The sequence below is a fragment of the Myxine glutinosa genome, chromosome 6, assembly GCF_964187855.1.
Source record: "Myxine glutinosa chromosome 6, kmMyxGlut1.1, whole genome shotgun sequence".
Classification (NCBI taxonomy): Eukaryota; Metazoa; Chordata; class Myxini; order Myxiniformes; family Myxinidae; genus Myxine; species Myxine glutinosa.
Genome location: NC_136266.1, coordinates 21,595,217 through 21,623,176, shown reverse-complemented (window position 1 = coordinate 21,623,176; position 27,960 = coordinate 21,595,217). Strand labels below are relative to the sequence as shown.

Genomic DNA, 27,960 nt, shown 5'->3' with positions numbered 1-27,960 from the left:
CCCTTCTCCCCCGATTGCTCAGTTTGGCCGGGCGGCCAGCTCTCGGAAGAGTCCTGGTTGTTCCAAACCTCTTCCATTTAAGAATTATGGAGGCCAATGTGCTCCTGGGAACCTTCAATGCAGCAGAGATTTTTTTGTCGGTTTCCCCAGATCTGTGCCTCGACACAATCCTGTCTCTGAGCTCTGCAGGCAGTTCCTTCGACCTCATGGCTTGGTTTTTGCTCTGATATGCATTGTCAGTTTAGAACGTATTTAGACAGGTGTGTGCCTTTACAAATCATGTCCAATCAATTGAATTTACCACAGGTGGACTCCAATCAAGGTGTAGAAACATCTCAAAGATGATCAAGAGAAATGAGAGGCACGTGAGCTAAATTTCAAGTGTCATAGCAAAGGGTCTGAATACTTATGTCAATGTGATATTGACATAAATATTCAGACCTGAGCACCTGAGCTAAATGTCAAGTGTCATAGCAAAGGGTCTGAATACTTTTGTCAATGTGATATTTCAGTTTTTTCTTTTTAATAAATTTGCAAAACTTTCTAAAATCCTGTTTTCTCTTTGTCATTATGGGGTATTGAGTGTAGATTGATGAGGGAAAAAATGAATTTAAACGATTTCAGCATAAGGCTGCAACATAACAAAATGTGAAAAAAGTGAAGGGGTCTGAATACTTTCTGAATACACTGTACTTGAAGTCATTGACCGTCTCATTTTATTCCATTGTTTGATAGGATTTGAGACCTCTCTCGATGGTTGAATGCCATCACTTTCGTTTTATGAGCATTAATTGTTAGCACAATCTCAGACCAACACAATATGCCCTGCAATTAAAAGTAGCATTTCTGATTAATTGAACAACATAATGTTCTGTGATAATTTATAAATCAAATTAATAACAATGAATGGCTAAAAATAAAATAACAGCGAGACAGCAGGTGAAAGAGAACACCAGGATATCCTAATCTCAATGGTGCATATGCATGCAAGTGGCTGCCTATAGCTCTATTGTCAATTACAGTCGGAACCTGCTGTTCGCGGTACCGCTATTCGCGGGTTCTGCGTATTCACGGTTGATAAAATGTGACATGCTTCTCTATTCGCGGAAAAGTTTCCTGCGACTGCAGTTATTTTTCTATTGGCGACCGTGTCCAACAAAATCACGGTTTTTTTCTATTCACAGCTATGGTCCGCGAATTCGCAGTTTTTCAGCAGCGCAAAAATGTTTTTTTCACAAGCCATTAGCTTGACGCATTTATAAAACGCATCTTTCACCAGCCATGTATAAAGCAGCTGGACATACGTACGCAAAAAACATCTACGAGCCGCGAGCATGACCTGCTTATACATTCACTGCTGTGTGATTTGCGTTTTCATGGCTTTTGCGGCTGCGAATGTTAGCCGGACTATAATCGAGAGCTTCACTGGATGTTCCACCAGCTGCGAAAACAAGTCAACCACTCGAATTATAGAATGCAAACGCTTCATTAAATCTGTTATTGAAATTGGCAGATAGGCTCAACACAGCATCATCCAATAACATCCCCCACAAACAATGTCCAGGGTATTCACCCCTCCCACAGCTACCCACAATGCTGGCAATCTTACATATACAGACTGTCTTGGGTCTCGATCATTCTTCTCGTCCCGTTGCTTTGACCTGCGTTTTTGACTCTCGCTCTGCTCATCGTTCAATCAAGGCTCCCAAGCAGAAGACCAGTGCCAGAGATGTCGACTACCAAGAGGCAGAAGAAAGTGATGAGCCCGAGCCAGAAAGTGGAGCTACTGGACCGGCTTTCAAGAGGAGAGAGTGCGGCCTATGTGGGCAGGCATTACGGCGTCAACAAATCTACCATTCACTACATATGGAAGAAGAAAAAGGCGATTCATGAGAGAGTTTCAGCTAGCGCTGCATTGAGTACCTGTACGAAGGTGGTTACCCATATCCATGTCCGGAATATCCACATGGAAAGGATGGAAAAGACTCTCAGAATATGGATCGAGGACAATACGCAGATGAAGGACTTCATGCTGAAAACCATTATGCTGAACCGTTCTCTAAACCCGTTCACCGAGGACGAGTTGGAGGCCATTCCAAAGGTTTACATGGAGGAGGAGGTGGGCAGTGATGAGGAAGAGGTGCCAAGGTCTAACCTCACAGTGCAGTTCCTGGGCGAGGTGCTACAGGACATGAGGGCAATTGCCGACAGGGTGAAAGATGCTGACCCAGTCATGGCACGGTACCACAAGTTCAAGAGGGGCTTGCTCCTGTACAAAGAGCTACATCAAAATGTTTGGCAATCTTGTCAGGCAGCTCCCAATTACCCATTTATTCAGCCCTTCTCCCTCCACCTCAAGACCATCAACACCCTCTCCTGCCACCCTCTCAGGGTCCTCTCCAGCATTTTCACCAGCGTTCTCACCTTCTCCTACCTCTGCTGGCTCTCCCTTAGTGCACGATTTTGCTGCACCATCATTTGGGTCACCGTCAAAGTTCGAGGAATTCATGGGATTTTAATGCATCACCATCACCATCACCATAATCATTTGAAAGTTGCCTGTGTTTGTAAAATAAAAATTTTAAACAGTACATGATGTTGTTGTGTTTTTTTACTTTCACGGTACGGAATGGTTCGGCTGGTTAAGCACTTTTAATAAACTGTAAGCGCATTCCTTCAATGAATTGTAAATGGTACCTGGTGTTGTCTTTTTTTTTGTTGTTGTTAGCATTTTTTGTCAAACTGTAATCATGTGCATTTGCGATCAAAAATATTTTAAACTTTAAAAAAATTTCTCTATGAATCAGGAACCGACGGGAACCTGTAACGTATCTACCTTTTTCCCATTGGAACAATGCCACGGCATACATTCACGGGATTTTCATCGACCTTCGCAGATTATCGTCGACATTCTCTGGATTTGCCTCGCCATTCGCGGTTTTTGTTCCTCTCTAGTCACGGATTTTCACGACTTGGGAACCTATCCCCCATTTTTCCATTAAAATCATGCCCCCCTATTCACGGTTTCCCAATTCACGGGATTTTCCAGGAATGTATCACCCGTGAATAGCGGGGTCCCACGGTACTAGATCCACTTCACTTTCACAAGTGAGCCGAAAAGCAGAGCTTGTGACCAAAGTCGGTTGACAGAATGAGAAAAATGTGTATTCCAACAACATTGGTGCACCATTACTCAATTCAGCATACAACAACAACAACAGGCATTTTAAGGCCATTTTCCCTGCTAGAGCGGGGGTTAGCCTTGCGGGCCCCATGACAATCTTCTCCATTTTGCCCTATTTTCTGCATCTCCCGACGCCCCTTGCCCGCATTTCTTCTTCCACCACCTTTAGCCAAGTCTTTCTCGGTCTTCCCCGTACTCTACTTCCTTTTACATTAATTTCCATCACTCTTCTCAACCAGTCACTTTCATCCTTCCTCAACACATGACCAAACCATCTCAACCTGTTTCTCTTCACAGCATCCATCACAGGCTCTATTCCCATCATCTTTCACAATTCATCATTTGTCTTCCTCTCTCTCACCGATACTCCACACATCCACCGAACCATTCGCATTTCCACCCTTTTCAGCCTTCGTTGCTGCTCTACATTCATTACCCATGTCTCGCTCCCATAAATACATTTCAATAAAACCCAATTCTACATAAATAAATTTAAAATACATATAACTAAGTATTTGGCTAAACAGGAAGTAAAATTGAAAATTCATGCCACACACACTTTCAGCAATCCATCCATGTCAATGATTTAAAACATAAAATGTTTTCGTACATAAAATCTGCAAAGAGCTTTGTTTGAAAGGAGACTTTCACATCTTGTTTTAGGAAGATAAAAAGTAGTTGTTTTTTAAGATTTCTGCGCAAAATAAGGCTTGTAGATGAGCATGTAAATCTATCACATTCAGGACAGGGGTATAAAAGCATACCTTTACCGGATTAACAAGGATATTACTGGACAGCAGACAAAACAGGCCAGAATGAGGCATTTTTAACCTGCGATTACAGCCAGCATCCTGAGCTGTGTGCCAGATGGAAATGCAAAACAGAAACAGGCCAATCCAAAGTTGAACTGTTTGTGTGCTGAGGTGGTCTAGAGCAAGTACCAAGATGAACCAATCTTTTAGTGAGGTGGCCATTGGTCCTTATCTCCGAGTGACATTTTAAAATCAATACACAAACTGACCTGAACCAGTGTAGTAATCTCCAAGTGCATAATTAGTTGGCAAGTTTGCAGCTCCAGCATGTGATGGCGAGATAGGCCGGCATCCATCTGGTCCAGCAGTTACGTGATCCTCTGCCAATCGCCTTTCGGCATGCTGCAGATATGGGAGCTCACCCATCTGCTGGCTCAGCTGACTGTCGCAGAATGCCTGGGGCCCTTGGAAATCGAACGAGATGCTCCGAGGTAAACAAATATGACTGTCAGAAGTGCTGACACAGACAAACAGGCTGCCAACCTACCTCAATGTAGAGAGTTTGACCACAGCATCATAAATGTGTGCATGTGTGTGTGCTTTTACAACTTTGTTGGTACATTTGGCTGAGAATATCAACTGCATATTTCCTGTGTAATTTTGGCTCAACAGAAAAAGCAAATAAAACGATTCAAACAAAGTGTGCAAGCTGTTGGTGTAAATCAAACAAACAGTGTGACACAAGCACTGCACAATATGCTTTGTATTGCCACAACAGTCTCTTGCATCTGATGTACATTGCAAATAAATGAAGTTTTGGTTAATGTCTGTGAGCTTTGTGCATGTAAGTCACCTGAGCGTATCACTGAAATAATTACACACTTGATTGTCAAATTCATATCGGATGCTAAAGGGTTAGGGTTGTAATTGAGGGAGGAATGCGTACACTATCTAACACGGACATGGCTGGGTGAAGAGTGGTGGCACCCTTGAACTGTTTTGGTCTTTCGGGCCAATTCTTCCTCCTTCACTCGTAGACCTTCTAGAATCTAGACTCTCCTGAGTGTGAAGATGATGACGAAGAGAATGATGGCGATGGACTCAATGATTATGATTACTTGCTGGCTTACAACTTCCAAATGTTTTCTCATGTCAAAATTGTATGGAAAGTGGGTTTATTTGTCTTTTTCTATGATGTCTAGTTCAAAAGTTATGGAGTCCTTAGCTTTAGCCATTCACGCACGAGGACATCCAAGATGGCTGCCGTAGACCCCCTTGATGCAGTTTGTTTTGATGGGAACGTCTGAAATGAGTCAGTAGACACCCTTAGGAATATAAAAATCTAAGTATCGTTAAATTTCCCAGGGGGAAGTACAGGGGGGGGGGGGGGGGGGGTGGGTTCTTCGGTGTGGTTGATTTTGTGTATTAATTATGTTGAAAAAAGTTGTTGCTCCTAATTCTATGGTTATTAATGAGTGTGAAAAAACACAGCATTCTTGATTTCAATACCGTAACCCTAAGCCCTATAAAAAAAATAAACTCACTCCCACAATATCCCTAACTTATTGTGAGTGGTGTAAATGGGGGTCTGGTTGGTGTTCCCGGTGCAGCTCAAGGAATAGCAATGCTCCCAGCGAAGTCGGATAATGAATTGTTGAAACCTCGTTTGGCATTACAGCAATTGTGGCTTCAGTTGATGGATTGGGATAGGGCTTTTGATCATAATTGTGCTTGTTTCATGTATTGGGATTTTGTCTTCATTTTAAGATTATAAAGGGACACTTATTTTTTCATCAAATAAATAGATATTGATTGTAATGAATGCTTCACAATCTGCTATTACTGTATGTACTACATTATTCATAAGCCCATTCTTTACAAAAGACTGCCGTAGTCTTTCATGGAACGGCATTTTATCATTCCTTGATTAAAACATGATCCCCTTACATATCATTAGATCTTCCAATGTGCATCTGAGTGAAAGAAATGAGACGTTCAGCATTGTAAGTATGTACTTTCGTCATGTCATTTGTCCAAAATTCCTTATCACCATATATTAGCCGACCCACGACTTTTGTTGATTTTTTTCAATGAAAAAAGTGCTGCTGATACACGGCAACTTACAGAACGGAACTTTATTAGGCTCTGCCAATTCTGCCATCCTCCTGATGATGCATCACAGGGTCAACTAAATTTGCTTCCAACGATCTGTCTCCAATAATCTGGGCTATGCAATCACATGGTCTTGATGGAACTAAAAAGCTGGAAGAGCAACGCAACTCTTAAATCAACCAGAGAAGACATTAAACCAAGGAGGCTCCGCATTAACAAGCCGAGTTACATAATTAGCTTGTTCCAAAACATCAGTTAAAAAAACGGTTAAATGGTTTAAAATTGGGCAGCAAGATTAACCATCACATGGAGGCAAATAGTCAGTGACAGAGAAAAACATAACCAGAACCATACTCGGTAGAGAGAATACCTCTGCCAGGCCGAACAGTTTGGGTTTTGTATCCCACTGACAGCCGAATTTGCATCCGGACCATTTGTCCTCGTCACACAGCAAAATCTAATCAGCTTGTTCTTGTCACCTACAAAAATCATCCATCAAGTTTTGTCAAAAGCCATCCACGTGTTGAACTATCGTCCTAACGTTTTGAGATATCCTGCTCGCAGACAAATAGATGGACAAACAGACAGACAAAGATACAGGAGGGAAAACATAACCTCCATCCATCTTTGGTGGCAGAGGTAATAAGAGATCTATTCGCATCAGATTTTTGTCAAATGGAGGCTTGCAGCTTGCAGCTTTCACCAGTCGTGCAATGTCAAGAGTATTGCAACATCTGCAACAACTGCACTGCACTGCATTGTGCAGGAAGGAGAACACTAGTAATTATGCAGTAATTCTGTTGAAACGATGACAAGCGAGTACTCTCTCCTGGAGAAAGGAACACTTGATCAGTATTAAATAATTCAAGTGCCCCTGAAAGTGATATATTTATTTTCACTCTTTAAGGCCCAAACAATAGCTTGCACATTAGTTGACAATGCATTACTTGTTGTTAGACTGCATTGATTGACAATGGACAAATGAAACTGACACAGGATGTGACTATCATATAACAATATCATGGGGCAAGTGCTTAGTTGGGAACATGTTCTGAAGAGGTACTGGTAGTTACCAACCAAAGAAGCACTCTTTTAATATAATTAGCTTTATTATATGTACAAGAGGAGACTTCAAGGATCAGGGTTGTATAATGCCACAGACCAGAAGGAGGAACGTAAAATTTGTCTAAGGTATCGGGTTAAAGGCTCAACCGTTTACAAGGATATCCCCTGGGATACAGACAGTTGGACAAGGAGCTGAAAGCTCCCTCTGAAAGATTGCAATATCTATGATGTAGGAGTAAACTTGAGGATGACACGAAGTTAAATGTAAGTTATGTTATTATTTTGATGAGCAACGAAAAAACACAGACGGCATATTAACTTTTTGAAGAGACCCTCTCATAGGCCTCACAATCAAATCACTCATCCATACCTCAGATACTTACCGTTCTTGCCCATTGTCCATGTATCACTCTATCCCCAATGGTTCTAAGTACCTATCTAAATATTTTCACTGTTTCTGCAACCTTTACATTTCCAGGTTACTGCATTTGTCTATTCTATCGGTCAGAGAACCGATATTCAGGATAATTAACATGTCAGCAGGAACAAGAAAGCTATAAATGAGTTGGTGAGTGTATAAGAAACCACCTTTAGAGACCATTTTTCCCCGCAGAGCAGGGGTTGGCCTTTTCGGGCACCGTGGTCCCCCTTTTTGAAGCAATGTTTTACGGCCGGATGCCCTTCCTGCTGCCAACCCTGTTAGTCGCCTTTTGCGACACACAGGGAATTAATTACCAGTGAAACTGGTACTCAATTTGCCGACCTCGGAAGGATGACAGGCTGAGTCAACCGCCCTGACGTTAATTCAGCGATCGACCAGGATTCGAACCACAGGATCCTAGGATCCCAAGCCGGCACCCTAACCGCTAAGCCAACACCAGGCTCAGTGGTGAGTGTATCTTAGACGTTATAGATTGCAAGTACAGCCACGAGGAATAACAAAACCTTTCCTCGGCGTACCCTCATATAACCCCACCACACCCCCACCCGAACAAATTGATGCAAGCATCTTTTAATATTCTACTCCGCAGTGATGGACCAGCAGACTGTTAGTTTGCACAAATAGTCACCTTCTACTTCAAAACTTACTGACCTACCCAATAGAATGAGAGAATGGGTCAGGGGCAAATGGGAAGAGGGTGGGGAGACAGGGATGACAAAAATAATGTTGTTTTATATATTTAACATGTAGATGATGGCTTGTCACTTTCTAATTGTAATAGTCATGTAAACTAAAGCACAACTTGCCTGTAAGTTTCCGTGGTGCTGGTAGTCCTCTTCGCTCGTACAAACGTGCTTTCCCTTTCTCGTTGGCTTTTAAATCAACAAGGGCAGACGGTTGTGACTGAGGGCCAATGCTCCGTTGCTGCTCCAATACGTCAATGTGCCTGTGATGCCCTAAACCATCAGTGGGCTGTGTCGTCACATCTCTTCCTTCCACTTTGTGTGCACCAGAACCTTTCTGAGTGCCGTACCAGTGTTCAATGCCTGGACGAAGCTGAACCTCGCCTCCCTCTTGTCCAAGAAGGCCCAGGTCCTTCCAGCTATAGCGTCGGCCTATCATTTGACCATAACATTCACCACCCACTGGGCTCGGTGTGCTGCCATGTTGTGAAGCTTCAAAAGTGGAATTGTGATCTTGGCCAATCTCTGCTTGAGCATATGGTTTGTTATTCAAAAGCCTCTCTTTCAGCATTTCTTCCTGGATTTCGGAGGTATTCACACGTCCAAAATCAGGCACACCATAACTAAATTGTCCAGGCTGGGCATAGAGTGGGAGGGAGGCCGGTACTGTCCAAGTTGGACCGGGGAGGTTTTGCTGCACACCTGCAGAAGAAACAACTGAAGAAAGAGGAGCAGATGGTGAAGAAGAAGCAATCTGGCTCAGAGGAGACAACACTGCTTTTGAGGAGTTATTAGCAGGAGATTCCGTTTGAAAATCTGCCGATGTTTGCCAAGTCGTTTTCTGTGAATAGCCACAATTAATACCACCTAAATCATGAGTCTCCCACAGCTGGCCTGTTTGTTCAACTGCACTCTCGCTTACTCTAGATCCTGGCGCCACAATTTCTTCCTCTCTGTTCCTTCGATTGTTGTAATAGCTGCCGGAGCGTGTGGAGGAGCCAAAACCATCGACATAATAAGGAGGGCCAGAGTTGTGGTAGTAAGACCAAGGCTGGGCTACGGTCGTCTGATACATTCCTGTCTCATCAGATGTGCCGCTTGGTTCTGAGGGAACAGCCAGGGAAGCTCTTGGTGAGTTTAATGAGCCGAGCGAAGGCACAGAGGGCGATGCCTGACCAAGAGGAGGCTCAGAGATTGGCAATTGCGTATCAGTGGGTGACGCTACAGTCTCTTGGTGAACAAATGGAGAACGAAAGGCAGAGCCCCGAACAGATGGGTGAAATGTGGAAAACGTGACATTAGTAGACTCAGCCTCATTGTTCATTGTGGTGTTGTTGTTGTTAGCCTGTCAGGATGTGAATAGAACAAAGAAGGGTAAAACATATGAACTAATTAAAATTATTTTCCTTATAAGGAATTTTTTTAAATATGGCACATTTGGGGCAAATCTTTTTAATAAATTGCATTTCCACATCACAAGCTTAAACATAGGGGCAATATCCCTGGCGCTCACCTGGTATAATAAACAGTATACTGCACTGACTAAAGGTATTTTAAACCAATTTCAATAGTTGCTAGAAGACAAGGCAGCATGTAGAATCATATGAACATAATCATAAGACTTTAAATAAACAAACAAAAAAATACATATTTTGTGGGGCAACCCCCCCCCCCCCCCCCCGCCCAACCCCCACTCCCACCCTGTGTACCTCCTCAGACCCCAATTTTTCCAATGGCTTGAACAAACTTTGGTACATCACGTATGATTAAGGTTGTGGTCAAGTTTCATCAGAATTGCATGTGTAGTTTCTGAGAAGAAAGCAAATACCTATTTTGGGGGACAACACCCCCATATATCCCCAAAAGGGCAAGTATTTTTTTATTGCCGTGAACAAACGTTGTACATCACGGTTGATGAATGTTGTGGTTAAGTTTCATCGGAATTGCGTGTGTAGTTTCTGAGGAAAAAACAAATTCCTATTTTGGGGGGGTCAAACCTAGATCCACTTTGACCCCTGGTACACCCCTTCGACCTCGATTTTTTTTAATGCCGTGAACAAACTTTAGTCACAACACAGCAAATATAATTTGTGCCAAATTTGGTCACAATCGCTTCATCGGTTTCAGAGAAGAGGTTTCAAGTGTTTATGGATGGACGGACGGACAACGCGCCATCGCATAAGCTCCCCTGAACTTCGTTCCAGGTGAGCTAAAAATAATGGTATATGTTCAGTGAGACATGATGGGTCCATGAATTCCCAAAGAGAAACCATGAAACATTTTCAACTGAGTTGAGCTTCCAGCCCATAAAACCAGATTGCGAGGCATAATGGTTAGACGGTTAAGACCATGCATCCAATCTGCATGCGTCTGAAAGGTAAGCATGTTAAAGGTGACCCAGCTGAATCGTAAAGATTTTTTAAAAGATTGGTACGTGCTGCTTCCTTGCTTGATGCTCAGCATTCAAAAAGGATAGAGCATGGACAAACAACCATAGGTGGCAACTATTTCACATGCTTAATTGGCCTAATGGCCTCTTCCTGAATTGAAGTTCCTTGTAAGGGAACTTGCTTATTTATTTATTTATACACATTATGCGACACAGGCTCATCTTGGTTCTGGTAAAATATCTGGATTAGTGTTTCTCAGGGAAGAAGTAATTGCTTACATTTTCGAACCCAACATAGCCAGAAGACACAAAGCCAGAGGACACAGAGGACACATGACAAGTGGGATTTCAGTTTGCTCTCGAATAAACAGGAGCAAATAGACATATTGCAATTGTGCGTGGGTGGTGCTTTTCAATTGCATCATTATGAAAGTGGGGCAGACAGGATTGCTTAGACGTATGCATGCTCGCCTTTAAGCCATCTAGCCTGGGTTTGAATCCCAACCCACCTATTAACTGTCATCTCTGTGTTTCACAAGGAGGATGATTTATCAATGTGTGTGCCCAGCGGCGGATCCAGGAATTTTTTGACGGGGGGGGGGGGGGGGGGGGGAGGGGGGGGTGCATGAAACCATAGCGCTGGGGGGGGGATAAAGGGGGAGTCTGGGGGTCTTCCCCCAGGAATTTTTTTAAACTTGATCGTCAGAAACGGCATTTCGTGCGTTCTTGGAAGTTTCTGCAGTTCCTTGAGTTCTTCCCTGGTCCAACAGTTCAGCAGATTCGCACCGCCTGCACCCTCATCCTGGATCCGCCCCTGGTGCCATCCCTCGGATGGATGTTAAACGGGTGTCCCGTCTGCCAACATTAGTTGGTGGATGTTAAAATCCCATGGTTTTCTTCAAAAAGCGTAGGCGAGCTATCGCTGGCACCATGGACACTGGACAGATTCCAAAATTCCTGCCCTAACCAGCGGAGGGCATCGCATCAGGGACGCAGCTGATATATTTGTGAATTATGTTTAATTTCCTTCCATTTTGGTATACTGTATTTGGAGTGCTTTCCATTTTGTTGAGTTGACACAATTATGTATGTCACGTGCTGCGTGATGCACCATGTGTTGACATAATGAGAGTTTTGGGTCATGTTGAAATAATAAAATGGCGCACTGAATTTGACTTTGAAATACAAACGAATTCCTGCCTTCAATAAAGTTACTTCAAATCATAAGAAAGCATGTTTCCCAACCTTTGTCTTCACCACACATCGCTGCAGAGGCATGGGCTTGTTTTAACTGAGGATAATGATGTATGCGAGTATGCGAGTTGCTGTGTTGTCATGATTTACACCAATCCTAATACAAAGACCTTACTGCTGTTGTGCTACTCCGCACTCTTGTGCTGCATATAAACAAAGATTACAGAAGTTAAATTATCCCGTGGAGGCTGACGGTTATTTCCCCACGGTTTCTGAGATTTTAAAATAAATTAGCTGAATTTGGGGCAAAACCCCCTTTCACCCACTCGAAATGGGTGTATCCAGATGGGGAGCACAACCCCATACTGTCCTGATGCATTGTACAAAATTTGGTCCGTATCACCCAGGTAGTTGTGGAAAAGATGTTTTAGTGAAAATGAGTGATTCAGGGAAAGGGCCTGTGGCCCCCTTTTTGGGGGAGATGCGGCCATGAGAAGCACAACTTAATGTTAGGGCATGGTCCCGATGCCTTGGGGCGAGTTCGGTCTGTATATGGCTGGAGGTTTCTGAAAAGAAGATTTCTGAATGAAATAATATTTGGGGCAAACCACCCTTGGTGGCTGCACACGGATCATCCACCACCCTGCTTTTGGGGGTGCATCTGGATGCAGAGCATAACCCAATGAGATCTTGCTGTCCTGATGCATTTTACCAAATTTGATTCACATCGGTCAGGCAGTTTGTGAGGAGAAGATGTATTAGTCAAATGTTAATGGACAGACATACATACGTACTGTTACGGATTCGTCACTTCCGTTGTGGTGGTTTGCATCCACTGTAAATATTTCTGATTCCATGTACTATTATTGTTTTCAAAAGGTTTATTGTTCATGAACTGTTTTCAAAAGGTAAAAAAGTTAATGTTAAAAGAAACAGGAAACCGGATCGGGAACCGGACGACGAAGAGGAAGAAGAGGGCGGAGCGAGGGAGTCTGACAAGAAAGCCGAGTCGCTCCGAGTTCTGAAGCGAACGTTGGCGAGCAAGAGTCACTCGCGAACTTTCGGGTTTCCAGGAAAGGAATTCCTGCGACAGAGTTGTTATCGCTGTGACCGATCAACCTGCGTATCAGGTTTTTGGCGGTGGATTCCGAGGAGAATTATCGCCGGGCCGTTACGTCTCAAGAGCGGGTCGTCGGCCATTTTGACTCGCGCAGGACTTGTGCTTCGCTTGCGGTTTCGTCTCTTTTCGACCATTTTCACCGCATTCAGACGTCGATCTGGGGCGTGTGTGTGACGTGGCTTTTTGAAGGTTACTTCATCCATACCCGAGGGTGTGATCTCTCAGTCGCCTGTAGGGCGCCTTTGGATTTCCCAGTCGCCTTGAGGGCGCCTTTGTACAGCTTCGGCGGTGTGACTGTACTTGCCATCCGCACGGGATTCTGGTCTCGATTGGACATCGTTCTGGCGATCGCTGGAGCGAATCAACTTCGTCTTGAAGCCGGGAATAAGAGACATTGGGGAATGTTCTTGTTTCACTCACTTGGAGCACAGTGAGTTATATAAAATATATAACCACCTTTAGAGGCCATTTTTCCCCGCAAAGCGGGGGTTGGCCTTTTTCGGGAACCGTGGTTGTTGTTGTTTTTTTGGTCCCCTTTTTGAAGCAATGTTTTACGGCCGGATGCCCTTCCTGACGCCAACCCTTTTTGCCACCTTTAACGACAAACAGGGAATTACCAGTGAACTGGTACTCAATTAGCCGACCTCGGAAGGATGACAGGCTGAGTCAACCCCCCTGGCGTTAATTCAGCGATCGACCGGGATTCGAACCCAGGATCCTAGGATCCTAAGCCGGCACCCTAGCCGCTAGCCCAACACCAGGTTATATTACAAAACTGATGGTACCATCATATGACATATTGATTGTACTTTTGAATACTATTGTTGTTGTACTGTTATTAGTCCCCTACCGGTGTACACCGGAGGGGACTATAGGTTTGCACTCCGTCCCTCCGTCCGTCAGTCAGTCCGTCAGTCAGTCAGTCAGTCAGTCAGTCCGTCAGTCAGTCAGTCAGTCAGTCAGTCAGTCCGTCCGTCCGTCCGTCCGTCCGTCCGTCCGTCACACAAAGCACAGTTTTCCGGACTGTTTTTCTAAACGCTTAACGCTAAAGATTTCAAACTTGGCACATGGTTTCCTCATGATAAGTTACAGGTCAAGTTCGAACTTCACGACGTTTCGATCATTTTTGACAAAGTTATGCACTTTGAACTTTGGGAATTCTGATAATTCTGACGATCCTTAACTCAGTGCCATTTTAAGTTTTAATTTCCTTTAAAAAAGATTTTCTCTGCAATAATTGGACCGATTGAGATCAAATTTTCACCGTAGGAGGGACTCGGTCTGTAGAATATTTTAGTGGTAATTATGACGTCACAGGTCACGTGGTTCGGCCGCCATATTGTTTTTTGTGAAAACACAAAAACCTATTTTTCTCTGCAACGGCTGAACATATCGAGGCCAAACTTTGCAGGCAGGATCGCATACCCATGACGAACAAAAAAGTCAGCGAGCATGACGTCATGCGTCACATGGTTTCAGAGTTATAATAATAATAATAATAATTCATTTATTTTGTATAGCGCTTTTCCAGAAGCCCAAAGGCGCTTTGACAGAGTGGCAAACATAATGCATAACAATACATGAAAACAACAATTGCAAAAAGACAAGAATCAATAGGGAAATATTTAAAGCAAAAGGAGGGAGAAGGAGAAGAGATAGTCAGGGGTTAAATGCTGTGGGTTGAATGTTGAATGCAGTGTTGAACAGGTGGGTCTTTAGTGATGTTTTGAATGTGGTGAGTGAGGAGGAGTCTCTGATGGTGTGAGGTAGTGAGTTCCAGAGGGTGGGAGCAGCGATGGAGAAGGCCCTGTCCCCCCAGGATCTGAATTTGGTCCGGATGGAGGGGGTCAGGAGGTTGGTACCAGCAGAGCGGAGGTTGCGGGTGGGAGTGTGTCTGGAGAGGAGGTCAGCCAGGTAGGATGGGGCCAGGTTATGGAGGGCTTTGTATGTCAAGAGGAGGATTTTGTACTGGATTCTCTGGGGGATGGGGAGCCAGTGAAGCTTGTAAAGGACGGGGGTGATGTGGTAATGGGTCCGGGAATGGGTGAGTAGACGGGCAGCGGAGTTCTGAATGTATTGGAGTTTATTGGTGATTTTTGAGGGTGAACCATAGAGGAGGCTATTGCAGTAGTCCAGACGGGAGGTGATGAAGGCGTGGATGAGGGTTTCTGCAGCCATGGAGGAGAGGGATGAGCGGAGACGGGCAATGTTTTTCAGGTGAAAGAAGGCTGACTTTGTGATCTGTTTAGTGTATTTGTCGAAGGAAAGGGTTTGGTCAAAGATGACGCCAAGATTCCGGATGTGAGGGGAGGTGGATACTGCGATACCGTCGATGTTGAGGGCAAAGTTATGGGTGGATTTTGTGAGCGTTTTTGGGCCAATGATGATTATTTCAGATTTATCACAGTTAAGCTTGAGGAAGTTGATTTGAAGCCAGGATTTTATTTCAGTGATGCAGTTTGTCAGGATGGAGTGGGTGTCGGTGGAGACGGACTTGGTGGAGATGAAAAGCTGGATGTCATCGGCGAAGCAGTGGAATTGGAGACCATGACGGCGGATTAAGTGACCGAGCGGGGACAGGTAAAGGATGAAGAGGAGGGGGCCAAGAACTGAACCTTGGGGGACACCTTGGGGGAGGGGAGCAGTGGGGGATTTGCAGTTATTGATGGAGATGAACTGGCATCTGTCAGAGAGGTATGATTTAATCCAAGAGAGGGCAGTGCCGGTAACGTTAAAGGTGGATTCAAGTCGGGTGAGGAGGATAGTGTGATCGATGGTGTCAAAGGCAGCGCTGAGGTCGAGGAGGACGAGAATGTTGAGGTTGCCAGCGTCAGAGGAGAGGAGAAGGTCGTTGGTGATTTTGAGGAGAGCAGTTTCAGTACTGTGGTTGGACCGGAATCCGGATTGGAATGTTTCATACAGGTTATTGGCAGAGAGATGATGTTTGAGTTGAGTGGCTACAGCGCGTTCCAAAACTTTTGACAAAAAGGGTAGGTTGGAGATGGGTCTGAAGTTGTTTAGGGTGTCAGGGTTTAGACCAGGTTTTTTTAGAATGGGGGTAACAGCAGCAATTTTGAGGGAAGGTGGGACGATGCCTGTAGACAGGGAGGAGTTTATTGTTGCAATGATAAGTGGAGAGAGAGCAGGGAGGGAGGCTTTGACAAAGCTGGAGGGGATGGGGTCAAGAGTGCAGGTGGCAGTTTTCATTTCTATTAGGAGTTCAGAGAGGTCAGTAGGGGAGATTGGGGAGAACCGAGACAGGGGATGGCAGGACAAGGGGGGGCAGGTGGTTGGAGGGGGAGCGGGTGCGGCGGTGGTCATGCTGTTGTAGATGTTGTCAATTTTGCGTTGGAAGAAAGAGAGGAAGGAGATGCAGTTGTCTACTGTGAATGACTGGGTGGTGGTGTTCAGGGGGCGGAGGAGTTTGTTTATTGTCGAGAAGAGTGCTTTTGGGTTTCCGGAGCCAGAGTGGATAATTTGAGAGTAGTAGGCAGAGCGGGCGTGGGAGAGGGCATCTTTGTAGTGTTGTAAGTGGTCCTTGTAGGCTTGGGAGTGAACTGTGAGACCCGTTTTATTGCGGAGTCTTTCAAGTTGGCGAGCACGAGTTTTCATCAGGTGGAGTTCAGGGGTAAACCAGGGAGCAGAATGGGTGAAAGAAACTGTTTTGGTTTTTACAGGTGCAAGCTGGTCAAGGCAGGAGGAGAGAGTGTGGTTGTAGTAGTCAGTGAGGTCGGAAGGGGTGTGGAGGTCAATGAAGGGAGAAGTGGACATTTTTTCAGAGAGGGTGGATGAGAATGAGGTAGGTGAAAGAGCGTTTAGCTTACGGAAGTTGATTGTGCGATAATGCCTTGGTGTTGGGGCGGGGATGTTGATGGTCAGAGTGATGGCTAAGTGGTCAGAGAGGGTGAGGTCGGAGCCATAGAGATGGTGCAAATTTAATCCAGTGGAGCAGACAAGATCCAAAATGTGACCACGGATATGGGTAGGAAAGTCGACATGTTGAGTGAGGTTAAAGCAGGTGAGTAAATCAGTGAAGTCAGTGGTTATTGTGGAGTCAGTGGAGTCCATGTGGATATTGAAATCACCAAGGAGGAGGATTGAGGGGGAGAGGGAACATAGCTGGGTCAGAAAGTAGGAGAAGTCAGACAGGAATGATGGGTGTGGTTTGGGAGGGCGGTAGACGACAGCCATGACTGACTGCGTGCGACCAGAGAGTTTAAAAGCCAGGTGTTCAAATGATGAGGATGAGGCGATGGGGGTGAGGCTGGTCCTGATGTCTTGACGGTGGATAACGGCAATTCCACCACCTCGGCCCTCCGAGCGTGGTTTATTGATGTAGGAATATCCATTGGGTGTGGTGAGGTTAAGTGTGTAGTAGTCCAGAGGTTGTTGCCAGGTTTCGGTGAGACAGAGAAAGTCCAGTTTGTTATCCAGGATGTATTCGTTCAGGATGAGGCATTTGTTGTTGAGGGACCGGGTGTTGAACAGGGTGAGCTTGATGTTGTTTTGAACAGCAGGGATGAATTCAGGTGATTTAGCCAGGGTTCGTAGGCAGGAGGTGCGATCGTGTGCGTTGCTGTGACCAGGTGCGTTGTTATGACGTTTTAAAGCATGAACCTTTAAAACCGAGCTCCTCCCTCATTTTTGATCCAATCGAGGGGAAACTTCACAGATCTGTTGAGCATGTCAGTCTACTAAAATGTCCTTTTGGAATTTGCGATACGGCACGTGGTTTGGCAGATATCGTTAATTAAACGAAAATATTTTTTTTTTTAATGGATTCTTCTTGTTTCTTGTTTGTTCTGATCTTGTTTATTCTAGAGTTCTCCTCAAGCCGCACCGCGCGCCCTCAGCCTCGTCTCACGAACATCAACAGCGCGACACAGCGCGCGCTTTCGGGAGGGCCGGAGCCAAGCTGAACAACATATATATGCACGTCGATCATTGATCGTGAACCGGAAAATATAATAAATTACTGATATTTAGCGACTCAAAAGGTTCTTTATCAAAAACTTATTTTCTCGTGCTTCTGCTGACCTGTCTGCAAGGTGTATTAATCGAAGTCCCGAGTGCGAATCACAGGTGAGCCCGTCCTGAGGTAATTAGCGATTGGGAACGATTCGGAACCTGTGGATAATTATCTATGAATTGATGTATGATGCTAAAAATTCTGTATCTTATTAGTCATTAATATTTGTCAACATTTTGAGCAACCTCTAAATATTGTCCAATCAAGCTCAAATTTTCACCACAAACTACTTTCTTCAATAGGAATAGGGGCAGGCTTGTGGAGAAATGAAAATCCAATCTTCAATTTTTTGGACCACCCTACCCTACATTTATCACTACTTCAAATACCGAAAATTAGAATGAGGTGCACCAGCTCAGGTGCAAATGATTAGAACATAGTTAAGAGAGGATCTTGGAGGAACCTGTCTTATTTAAACCTCAGACATTTCGTTTGGTTTGCTCTTTGTTGTTGAAGTGTGCGGCGTCACCATGCCTAGATCAAAATAGCTCTCTGAGGCCTTCAGAAAGAAGGTTATAGATGCCTACGAGTCTGGGAAGGGATTTAAAAAGATCTCCAAACAATTTGAAATCAATCATTCGACTGTCCGGAAGATGATCTACAAGTGGAGAAGATTCCAAGCAACTGCCAACTTGTTCAGGCCAGGCCGCCCCAGCAAGTTCAGCCCGAGAGCAGACCGCAAGATGCTGACAGAAGTCTCTAAGAACCCCAGAATGTCATCACGGGACCTACAAGTAGCTCTTGCCACTGTTGATGTCAAAGTGCACGAGTCTACCATTATAAAGAGGATGCACAAATTTGATCTACATGGGAGGTGTGCCAGGAGGAATCCTTTGCTGTCCAGAAAGAACATCAGGGCAAGACTAAAGTTTGCCAATGAACACCTCGGCAAAGACCAGCACTTCTGGAACAATGTGCTCTGGACAGATGAGTCAAAGGTAGAGCTATTTGGCCACAGTACCAGAGGACATGTTTGGCGAAAACCAAAGACAGCATTTGACCACAAGAACCTGATACCAACTGTAAAGCATGGTGGTGGAAATATTATGGTTTGGGGCAGCTTTGCTGCATCAAGGCCTGGGCAGCTCACCATCATAGAATCCACTATGAATTCTTCATTGTACCAGAGTGCTTGAGGATAATGTGAGGCCATCTGTCGGAAAGTTGAAGCTCCGTTGTGGAAGATGCTAATTATGGATCGGGTGGGGAACCATTTAAATAGATTGTAATTAATTAAAGGTTTTCAGCACAGATTTACAAAAGGGAAGTTATGTTGAACAAATTTATTAGAGTTCTATGAAGCAGTTTCTGACTGGGTGGATGAGGGAAATGCAGTGGATGTAGTATATATCTAGACTTTCAAAAGGCATTTGATAAGGTACCACATAAGAGGTTGTTCGCCAAGGTGAAGGCTTGTGGAGTGGCGAACCAGGTAGATAACTGGGTTGGAAACTGATTTAGTGATAGGAAGTAAAGAGTGGCTGTGAGTGGGAGGGATGTCTTTCTGGGAAGGATGTATGGAGTAGGGTACCTCACGATCAGTGCTCGGACCATGATCTAATACATAAAGAAGAAAGTTTGTTTGTTTATGTGTTCGTTCATGCATTCGGACCCAGCAGAAACCTGTCCATCTAAACTTTGCATGGCCTCCTTTTTCATCCAGAGAAAGGTTGAGGGCCAAGTTTGGATTAAAAACAAAAACAAAATCAGGTAATTAATTTACCTTCGGGCCTCGATCAGGTCTTGTACTTATACACTGCCTGCGTTTTATCCCTGGAGCAATTGAGTAATATGTTTTGTGAAGATTGTATGTTGTTGAGGTTGTATATGGTGATTTATTGTCAACAACACATATTTAATTCCTGTTGTGTTTCATGTGTACCTGTTATTTAAAATTTCCTTTACACAGGTTTATTACAACACTTTCACGTTCAGGCCTCGAGTGAGTATGTTCTTATACCTGCCTGGGATTTTACCAGCAGTGATCGAGTAATATATTTTCTGTTCGTCATGCAAGAAATATTTAAATACTGTAAATATTTCATTGAATTTTCCCCCAGGCAATGCCGGGTACTTCAGCTTGTTATTTATCATTTACATTAAAGATCTGGACAGTGTGGCTGAGAGTTGGCTTTCTAAATTTGCAGATGATACAAAAGGTTGTTGGTAAGTTAGATAACAGAAAGGGGTGATCAGATTCAGGGAAAGTCTACATACTTTCAGAGGTCGGGCAAAAGATTGAGATTGTTTAATATTAATAAAAAATGTAAGTGGTGCTGGGGATGAGTAAAAACAATGAAAATAGGGATTATATAATGCAAGGGGCAGTCTTAGACACTATCATACAAAAGAAAAAAATCTGAGGTTGGTAATAGACATGGGAGGTAAGCAGACAGGACAATACCAGACAGCTATAGGTAAAGCTAAGAGGGGTTTAAGTTGTATTTGTCGTGGGATAAATTATAAATCAAAAGATCAGGTAGTGTTAACATACTGAGTTTTGGTCACTCCAGTTCAGGAAGGGCATAGCTGCTATAGAGAAGGTTTAGTGTAATAGTCAGGTTCACTATGTTTTTTCGTTCAAAATCATGGTAGATTAGCAAACCTATACATTTTTGGAAACGTTATTACATGGAAAATCTGAAAATCAATGTTTACATTTGCCAATTCCGACCAATTCGATTCGACCAATTCGACCAATTCCATTCGACCAATTCCATTCGACCAATTCGACCATTCGACCAATCGCTTCGATCGACCATTCGACCATTCGACCAATTCGATTCGATTCATCGAATTCGATTCGATCGACCATTCGACCAATTCGATTTGCCAATCAATTTGACCGACCTTTGCTTGTGTGGAACGGACTGTGAAAACGATGCGGACTATATTGTCGGATACGACACACAGGACAGTGATGACGAACTCTAAATGGCATATTCTGTAATCGTGTATGTTTGATGCCATTGACTGCCCGTGTATATTTTGTCATTGACTGCCCGTGTAGATGTGAAGTTATACTGACTGCATGTGTATATATGATTTTGCTGACTGCCTGTGTACGTTTGGTGATATGAATTATTGTGATACATTTTGATGTTATTAACTGCCTGTACAAAATGATAACATGTATTTGATTATGCAACTTATCGCGAATATAAAGACAGTATTTTGCAATTCAAAACCTTGGATTCGTGTCTTACCATTCCCCATAGCACTAATTTGATACTTTCATTGGATTCCTTGTCCCTGGAAATATAGGTTTAGTATATTTTAAAAAGTTTTTAGGGTAATTAGAGGCAGAAATAGAACAAAATATGTATTTTAGTGGCCATTTTGAAAATCCAAAATGGCCGCCATACAGGTATCTCTCCAAATGTAAACATTGATTTTTAGTTTCCTTATGCTATAACCTTTCCAAAAATGTATAGGTTTGCTAATCTACCATGATTTTGAACGAAATATAAATTTATTGACATAGTGAACCTGACTATAAGGTTACTAGATTGATTTCAGGCCTAGCTAAAGTAAGCTGTGAGGAGAATATGGAGACAGGGCTTTATACATGAGAAATAAGATGATTGTGAGGGGATTTGATGGATATGTTTTATATAATAATAAGTGCAGGAGACAAAATAAGTGCAGGAGAGTTATTCAGCAGAAAAGACAGTGTATGACCAGAGACCATAGCCTGAGAGGAAAGAAGGGGAGAGTAAGGACAGTTATAAGGTAGGATTACATCAGTCAGAGATTAGTTCCTTGCTTGGAATGTTCTCCCTAGAAAATTAGTGGCAGCAGAAAAAGTAGATACGTGTAAATTTTTTTTTTTTTTTTTTTGTATACAAGGTCGAGGCTCGTGAAAGAGCGAACATTAATCACACAGAAAGACAAACCGACACATAAAACATATAACATAGGGAGCGGTAGACAAGATGGGGAGAGAGGGGGAAGGACACAAACACAACATTTGAGAGCAGGGACCGAGAGACATGGAGACATCGAGAGATCTGAGAGAGGGCGAGGGCTTTAGGGGGGGGGGGGGGGGGCGTGGGAAGGGGGCGGTGGGAGAGGTATAAAACATATGGACACTGCCAGGACTTCCAGGAAAGAAGTTGGAATTTCAAACAAGGTGGATCTGGGGTGAATTAGCGGGGGTAGAAAAGATCAAGGTTTTGGATGGGGGAAGATAAGAGATGGTGGTGAACAGCTGTTTTAAAGACCTGGAGGGAGGAGTGGGATTGAAGGGAGTGAGGGAGTTTGTTCCAGAGGCGGGAGAAAAGAGGAATGAAAGAGTGAAGGTGAGCAGAGAGCCGAGATTTCGGCAGTTTAACCATCAGAGGGTTGCTGGCAGATCTTGTGCGACCTGTAGGAATATTTGGGGGACAGAGCACAGAGAGAGCTGGGGGTGCAAGGCCGGAGAGGAGTCGGTAGAAGACAGAAAGACCACCTACCTGCCTGCGGTGAGTGAGTGAAAGGCCCTCAGAGATAGCTTCATCGCGGGAGATTCCAATAATTCTGAAAGCTTTGGTTTCAACAGCGTGAAGCCGAGCTAGGTGTGAGGCAGGAGCACCGGCCCATAGGGGAGAACAGTATTCCATTGAGCTGCGGATGAAAGCCTTGTATGTGGTGAGGAGCTCAGGTGTGCCGAGGAAGGACTTCGCACGACGGAGGATGCCCAGTCGGCGACTGGCTTTGGAGGCCAGCTTGGAAATGTGGTTTTCCCAAGAAAGATCATGGCAGATAGTGAGACCCAAAATCTTGAGCGACAGAACTTCTTGGAGAGGATTGTTGAGAAAGTAGATGGGAGGGTTGTCCAGTCGATCTTTTCGGAGAGACATAGTAAGAGTGTGAGATTTGTCAGGATTGAAAGACATGTTCCACTTGTTTGACCAGTCTGTGATTTTGTCCAGGTCTTCAGAGAGTGAGGAGGCAGCAGACTGCCGATCTGAGGGAAGAGGAATGGAGCGGCAGAGAGTGGAGTATTGGATATGTATCATTGGATATGTATTGGATTGGAATTGGATATGTATCAAGAAGCATTGGAGAAAGCGGGGTGTAGGAATATTGGTTGGACTTGTTGGGAGCTTGTATGTGGATGGGTGATAGTATCCAAGTGCATTGATTGTGATGTCTATGAGAGTCTCATCGAAGGCTGAGTGTGGTCAGTGTTTGTCCATTTCTCACCCTCACAATATTGCCTTCGCACCCTCCTCCCCACCCCAATCCAACCTTTTAGCTTAAAAAAAAGCTTTTGCTTGATTTTTTTTGCATATAGGGTCTACAGCATTTGGTTAGCTCTATCCTGTTATACATTCAATAACACTATTTAAAAAAACCAAAAAAAAAAAACACCTTTAGAGGCCATTTTTCCCCGCAAAGCGGGGGTTGGCCTTTTTCGGGCACCGTGGTTGTTGTTGTTTTTGTTGGTCCCCTTTTTGAAGCAATGTTTTATGGCCGGATGCCCTTCCTGCCGCCAACCCTGTTTGTCGCCTTTTTACGACACACAGGGAATTACCAGTGAACTGGTACTCAATTAGCCGACCTCGGAAGGATGACAGGCTGAGTCAACCCCGCTGGCGTTAATTCAGCGATCGACCGGGATTCGAACCCAGGATCCTAGGATCCTAAGCTGGCACCCTAGCCGCTACACCAACACCAGGCTAAAGATAAATAAGACACTATAGATATGTGTCAATATATATATATGATATATGTGTCAATATAGTGTCAATAAGACACTATAGAGAAAGCAAAATACATTGAGGATGCCATGATAATTATCTGAGATTAGCAAAGTGAAAGCCAGCCCATTGTGTAGCTGCGGTGTTATTGGCTAGAATATGGTGGCGCTGCCTTGTTAACTGAATCACACCAGGTGTTCCCCCCTACCACCCACCTTTGAGTGATTTGAGCAAATACAAGAGCATATGGACGTCAAAAAATAACTTGCAAAACACAGTTCGAGCACTTTCATTCGAGTTTCAGTTGTTGACACATCTCCAGAATGTGCCTTTGTTTACTGATGTTATTATTGGCAATAAAGGGATATATTTCCCTTATCATCAACAATGCCATCAGGCCTAAATACTTTAGTTTGATCTCCTCTTTACCAGCGATTGCATCTGGAAATAAATAATATTTGTACAATCTAATAGACTCCTGAATGTTTAAAGAAGATAACCAGAAACCCATCTAACCAATTTTGGGCCTGAATGAAAATGTGGGAATTAAGAAACCAATGGGATTTAAATGTGTGGTCAGAAAAGCTGGCAGGAGTCTAGATGTATGGACGGACACTCATGCTTGAGCCCTCTAGCCTGGGGTTGAATCTTGACTCAGTTATAAACTGTCATCCTGGTGTTTTGCATGCAGGGCAAGTCATCGGCGTGTTTGCCATCCCTCGGAGTGACATTAATCTAGACGACATGTCTGCCTCCACTGGTTGTTGGTGGACATCCAAGATCCCATTGTAGCGGTTACCGGAAGCATGACACAATTACCGTGCACCGGCCGATGACGCAACCGGCGAGCGGTCACGTGTCCAGACTTGCCTTTCTCGGGAGAACACTTGCCTTGCATACCACGCCCCGCCTGAGAGGCGTGGCTTTTGTGTGTTCAGTTTGCGATATAAATTGCCGCCCGTTCGAGGGGCGGATTCAGTGTGCTTTTGAGTTCTTTGGTTTTGAGATAAATAAATAGCGCGGTGAAACTTCGTTCCTGTGTCGTCCATTTTGTCTGGCTTTATCGTGCGAGCACAGCTCCCACAATTGGTGACCCCTTTCTAAGAACACGGCGATGGAGTCAGCTGTAGCTTTGAAGATCCCGGGCTTTTGGGAGTCGCACGCGGCCGTTTGGTTTGCTCAAGCCGATTCTCAATTCGCCCTGTGGAAAATTACGGAGGACACGACGTGCTACCACCACGTGGTCTCCGCGCTCAACGCCTCCGCCGCTGCCCGGGTCCTGAGCTTCCAACAGCACCCGCCGGACGCCGACAAAGACGGCGCGCTCAAAGGCCTACTCCTTGGTGCGTTTGGACTCATGGAGACCGAACGCGCGGGACAACTACTACACCTCCCGGAGCTGGGCGAGGCCCGTCCATCCGAAAGCATGGAGCACATGCTTGCTCTTCTCGGTGACCACAGCCCGGACTTCCTCTTCCGCGAGCTGTTCCTCCAGCGGATACCCGGGCAGGTACGGTTAGCTTTGGCTAATTCGCCCATCACGGACCCTCGCGCCCTGGCCAAGGAGGCCGATAAATTTTTCTCGGCCAGGCGACATGTCGGAGCGGCCGCCTGGGACCCTGGGCTGACCGAGGCAACGCCCGCGCCATGACCGGCGCCTCCACCGGTCGAGTCCGCGCCACTGACGGCAGCGGCCGCTGCGACGCCCCGTCGACCGAACCCGACGCGACCGCCGGAGCCTCCACCAGAGCGGACCATGTGCTATTACCACGCCAGGTTCGGGCAGAAGGTCAGAACGTGCCGCCCACCGTGCACTTTCGGCACGTCGGGAAACGACCAGGCCGGCGCTCGCTGTCTGCCATGAGCGTCGGCCATTCAGGCAGCCTTCTGTTTATCACGGACACGGAGTCCGGGCGGCGTTTTTTGTGTGACACCGGCGCTCAGCTGAGCGTGATACCCGCCTCGGTGCAGGACAAACAGGCCGCGCTATGCGGCCCCACCTTGGTCGCCGCAAACGGTTCCTCCATCCGCACCTTCGGTTCGCGCAGCGTCGCATTCTGCTTCGGGGGCCAGCGCTTCAGGTGGGACTACATCACAGCGAACGTGCCCATGGCCTTGCTGGGTGCAGATTTTCGTTGTGCGCATGGGCTTTTGGTCGACGTCAAACGGCGTCGGCTCATCAACGCGGAGACCTTCAGCTCACTCGCTTGCTCATTGAGCGGCTCCGCTCCGACCAAGCTAGCCTGCGCGCTCCCGGCCGTGGATGAGTTCACCCGACTACTCGCCGAGTTTCCCGCCCTCACGCAGCCGACGTTTTTGGCTGTCGCCGTCAAGCACGGCGTCGAACACCACATCCCGACCACAGGTCCACCGGTCTACGCCAGGGCTCGCCGCCTCGACCCGGCCAAACTCGCCATGGCGAAGGCGGATTTCGACGTGCTGGAGCGATTGGGCATTGTGGGACACTCGAATAGCGCGTGGGCCTCGCCCCTGCACATCATGCCCAAACCGGGTGGCAGATGGCGACCATGCGGCGATTACCGCCGCAACGACGCCACCACCCCCGACCGGTACCCGATACCACACATACAAGACTTTTCCGCCCGTTTGGCGGGGCGGGTGATCTTCTCCAAGGTCGACCTTATTCGGGGCTACCACCAGGTACCTGTCCGGCCGGCCGACGTTCCGAAGACGGCTGTAATTACACCTTTTGGCCTCTTCGAGTTCCTCCGAATGCCGTTCAGCCTTAAGAACGCGGCCCAGGCCTTCCAGCGGCTGATGGACAGTGTGCTGCGCGATCTCACCTTTCTGTTCGTCTACCTGGATGACATTCTCATCACCAGCACTTCCCGGGCGGAGCACCTCGTCCACCTGCGCACGCTTTTCGAGCGCCTCGGCCAGCACGGCCTCATCATCAACCCGGCGAAATGCCAGTTTGGCGTAACAGCCGTCGACTTCCTGGGGCACCGCATCACGAAGCGCGGGGCCGACCCGCTGCCTACCAAGGTGGAGGCAGTCACAAGTTTCCCGCGCCCCGCTCCATCAAGGCCCTACAGGAATTTTTGGGGATGGTAAATTTCTACCACCGGTTCGTGCCTCATGCCGCCCAACTCATGCGCCCCCTGTACGACGCCCTCCAGGGCAAGCCGGCCAAGCACGACGTCACCTGGACCACAGAGATGGACGCGGCGTTCACGGGCGCTAAGCTGGCCCTCGCCAACGCGACCATGCTGGCGCACCCGGCGCTCGACGCACCCATCGCCCTCACCACGGACGCTTCCGACTACGCGGTGGGCACCGTGCATGATCAGTGGGTGAACTGGACTTGGCAACCGCTGGCCTTCTTCAGCCGGCAGCTTCGCCCTAACGAGCGCAAGTATCGCGCTTTCGACCGCGAGCTGCTCGGCCTTTACCTGGCTGTTCGCCATTTCCGCCATCTTTTGGAGGGCCGCCCGTTCACGGCATTTGTGGACCACAAACCCCTGGTTTTCGCCATGGCCAAGGTTACGGAGCCGTGGTCGGCCCGCCAGCAGCGCCACCTCTCCGCCGTGTCCGAATTTATGACGGACATCCGGCACGTCGCGGGCAAGGACAACGCTGTGGACGATTGCCTCTCCCGGTCCGGGGCGAACGCCGTCCACCTGGGTGTGGACTTCGCCCGCATGGCGGCCGACCAGACCGCCGACCCCGCGGTGCAAGCCCTCCGGACAGTGGACACAGGCCTGCGGTTGGCCGACGTCCCCTTCGAGGACACAGGCACAGTTCTCCTCTGCGACGTTTCCCTGGGCCAACCTCGCCCCATCGTGCCCACCGGATGGCAGCGGCACATTTTTGACGCCCTCCACGGCCTTTCCCACCCGGGCCGGAAAGCATCACAGAAGCTCGTGGCAGCAAAGTTCGTCTGGCACGGGCTCCGTAAGGACGTCCGCGACTGGGCCAATGCCTGTGTCGCCTGCCAGCGCACGAAGGTCCACCGGCACACCCAGGCCCCGTTGGCACCATTTGACGTGCCCGCGTGGTGCTTCGACCACGTCAATGTGGACCTGGTGGGACCCCTTCCCTCCTCGCGGGGCTTCACGCACCTCCTCACGATGGTGGACAGGACCACCAGGTGGCCGGAGGCCGTCCCGCTGGCATCAACAACATCCGCCGACGTGGCGCAGGCCTTCATTGGCACTTGGATTGCCCGTTTCGGCGCGCCCTCGGACATCTCCTCCGACAGAGGCCCGCAATTCACCTCCGAGCTTTGGGGCGTGGTCGCCCAGGCCTTGGGGGTCAAGCTTCACCGCACCACGGCCTACCACCC

General features: G+C 46.4%; 1 protein-coding gene across 7 annotated transcripts in view; it reads right to left on the bottom strand.

The window, feature by feature from the left end:
- LOC137429642 (catenin delta-2) overlaps window positions 1-27,960 on the bottom strand; it is a 580,920-nt gene that overhangs the window by 293,375 nt on the left and 259,585 nt on the right. For 6 of the 7 annotated variants that reach the window (XM_068119734.2, XM_068119735.2, XM_068119736.2 and 3 more), the window contains 2 exons: window positions 8,362-9,583; window positions 4,206-4,400 (listed from right to left, as the gene is read on the bottom strand). In XM_068119734.2, the coding sequence (XP_067975835.2) occupies window positions 4,206-4,400; window positions 8,362-9,583 (1,417 nt within the window). The remainder of the gene's footprint in view (window positions 1-4,205; window positions 4,401-8,361; window positions 9,584-27,960) is intronic. The other variant, XM_068119737.2, reaches the window with a different exon arrangement.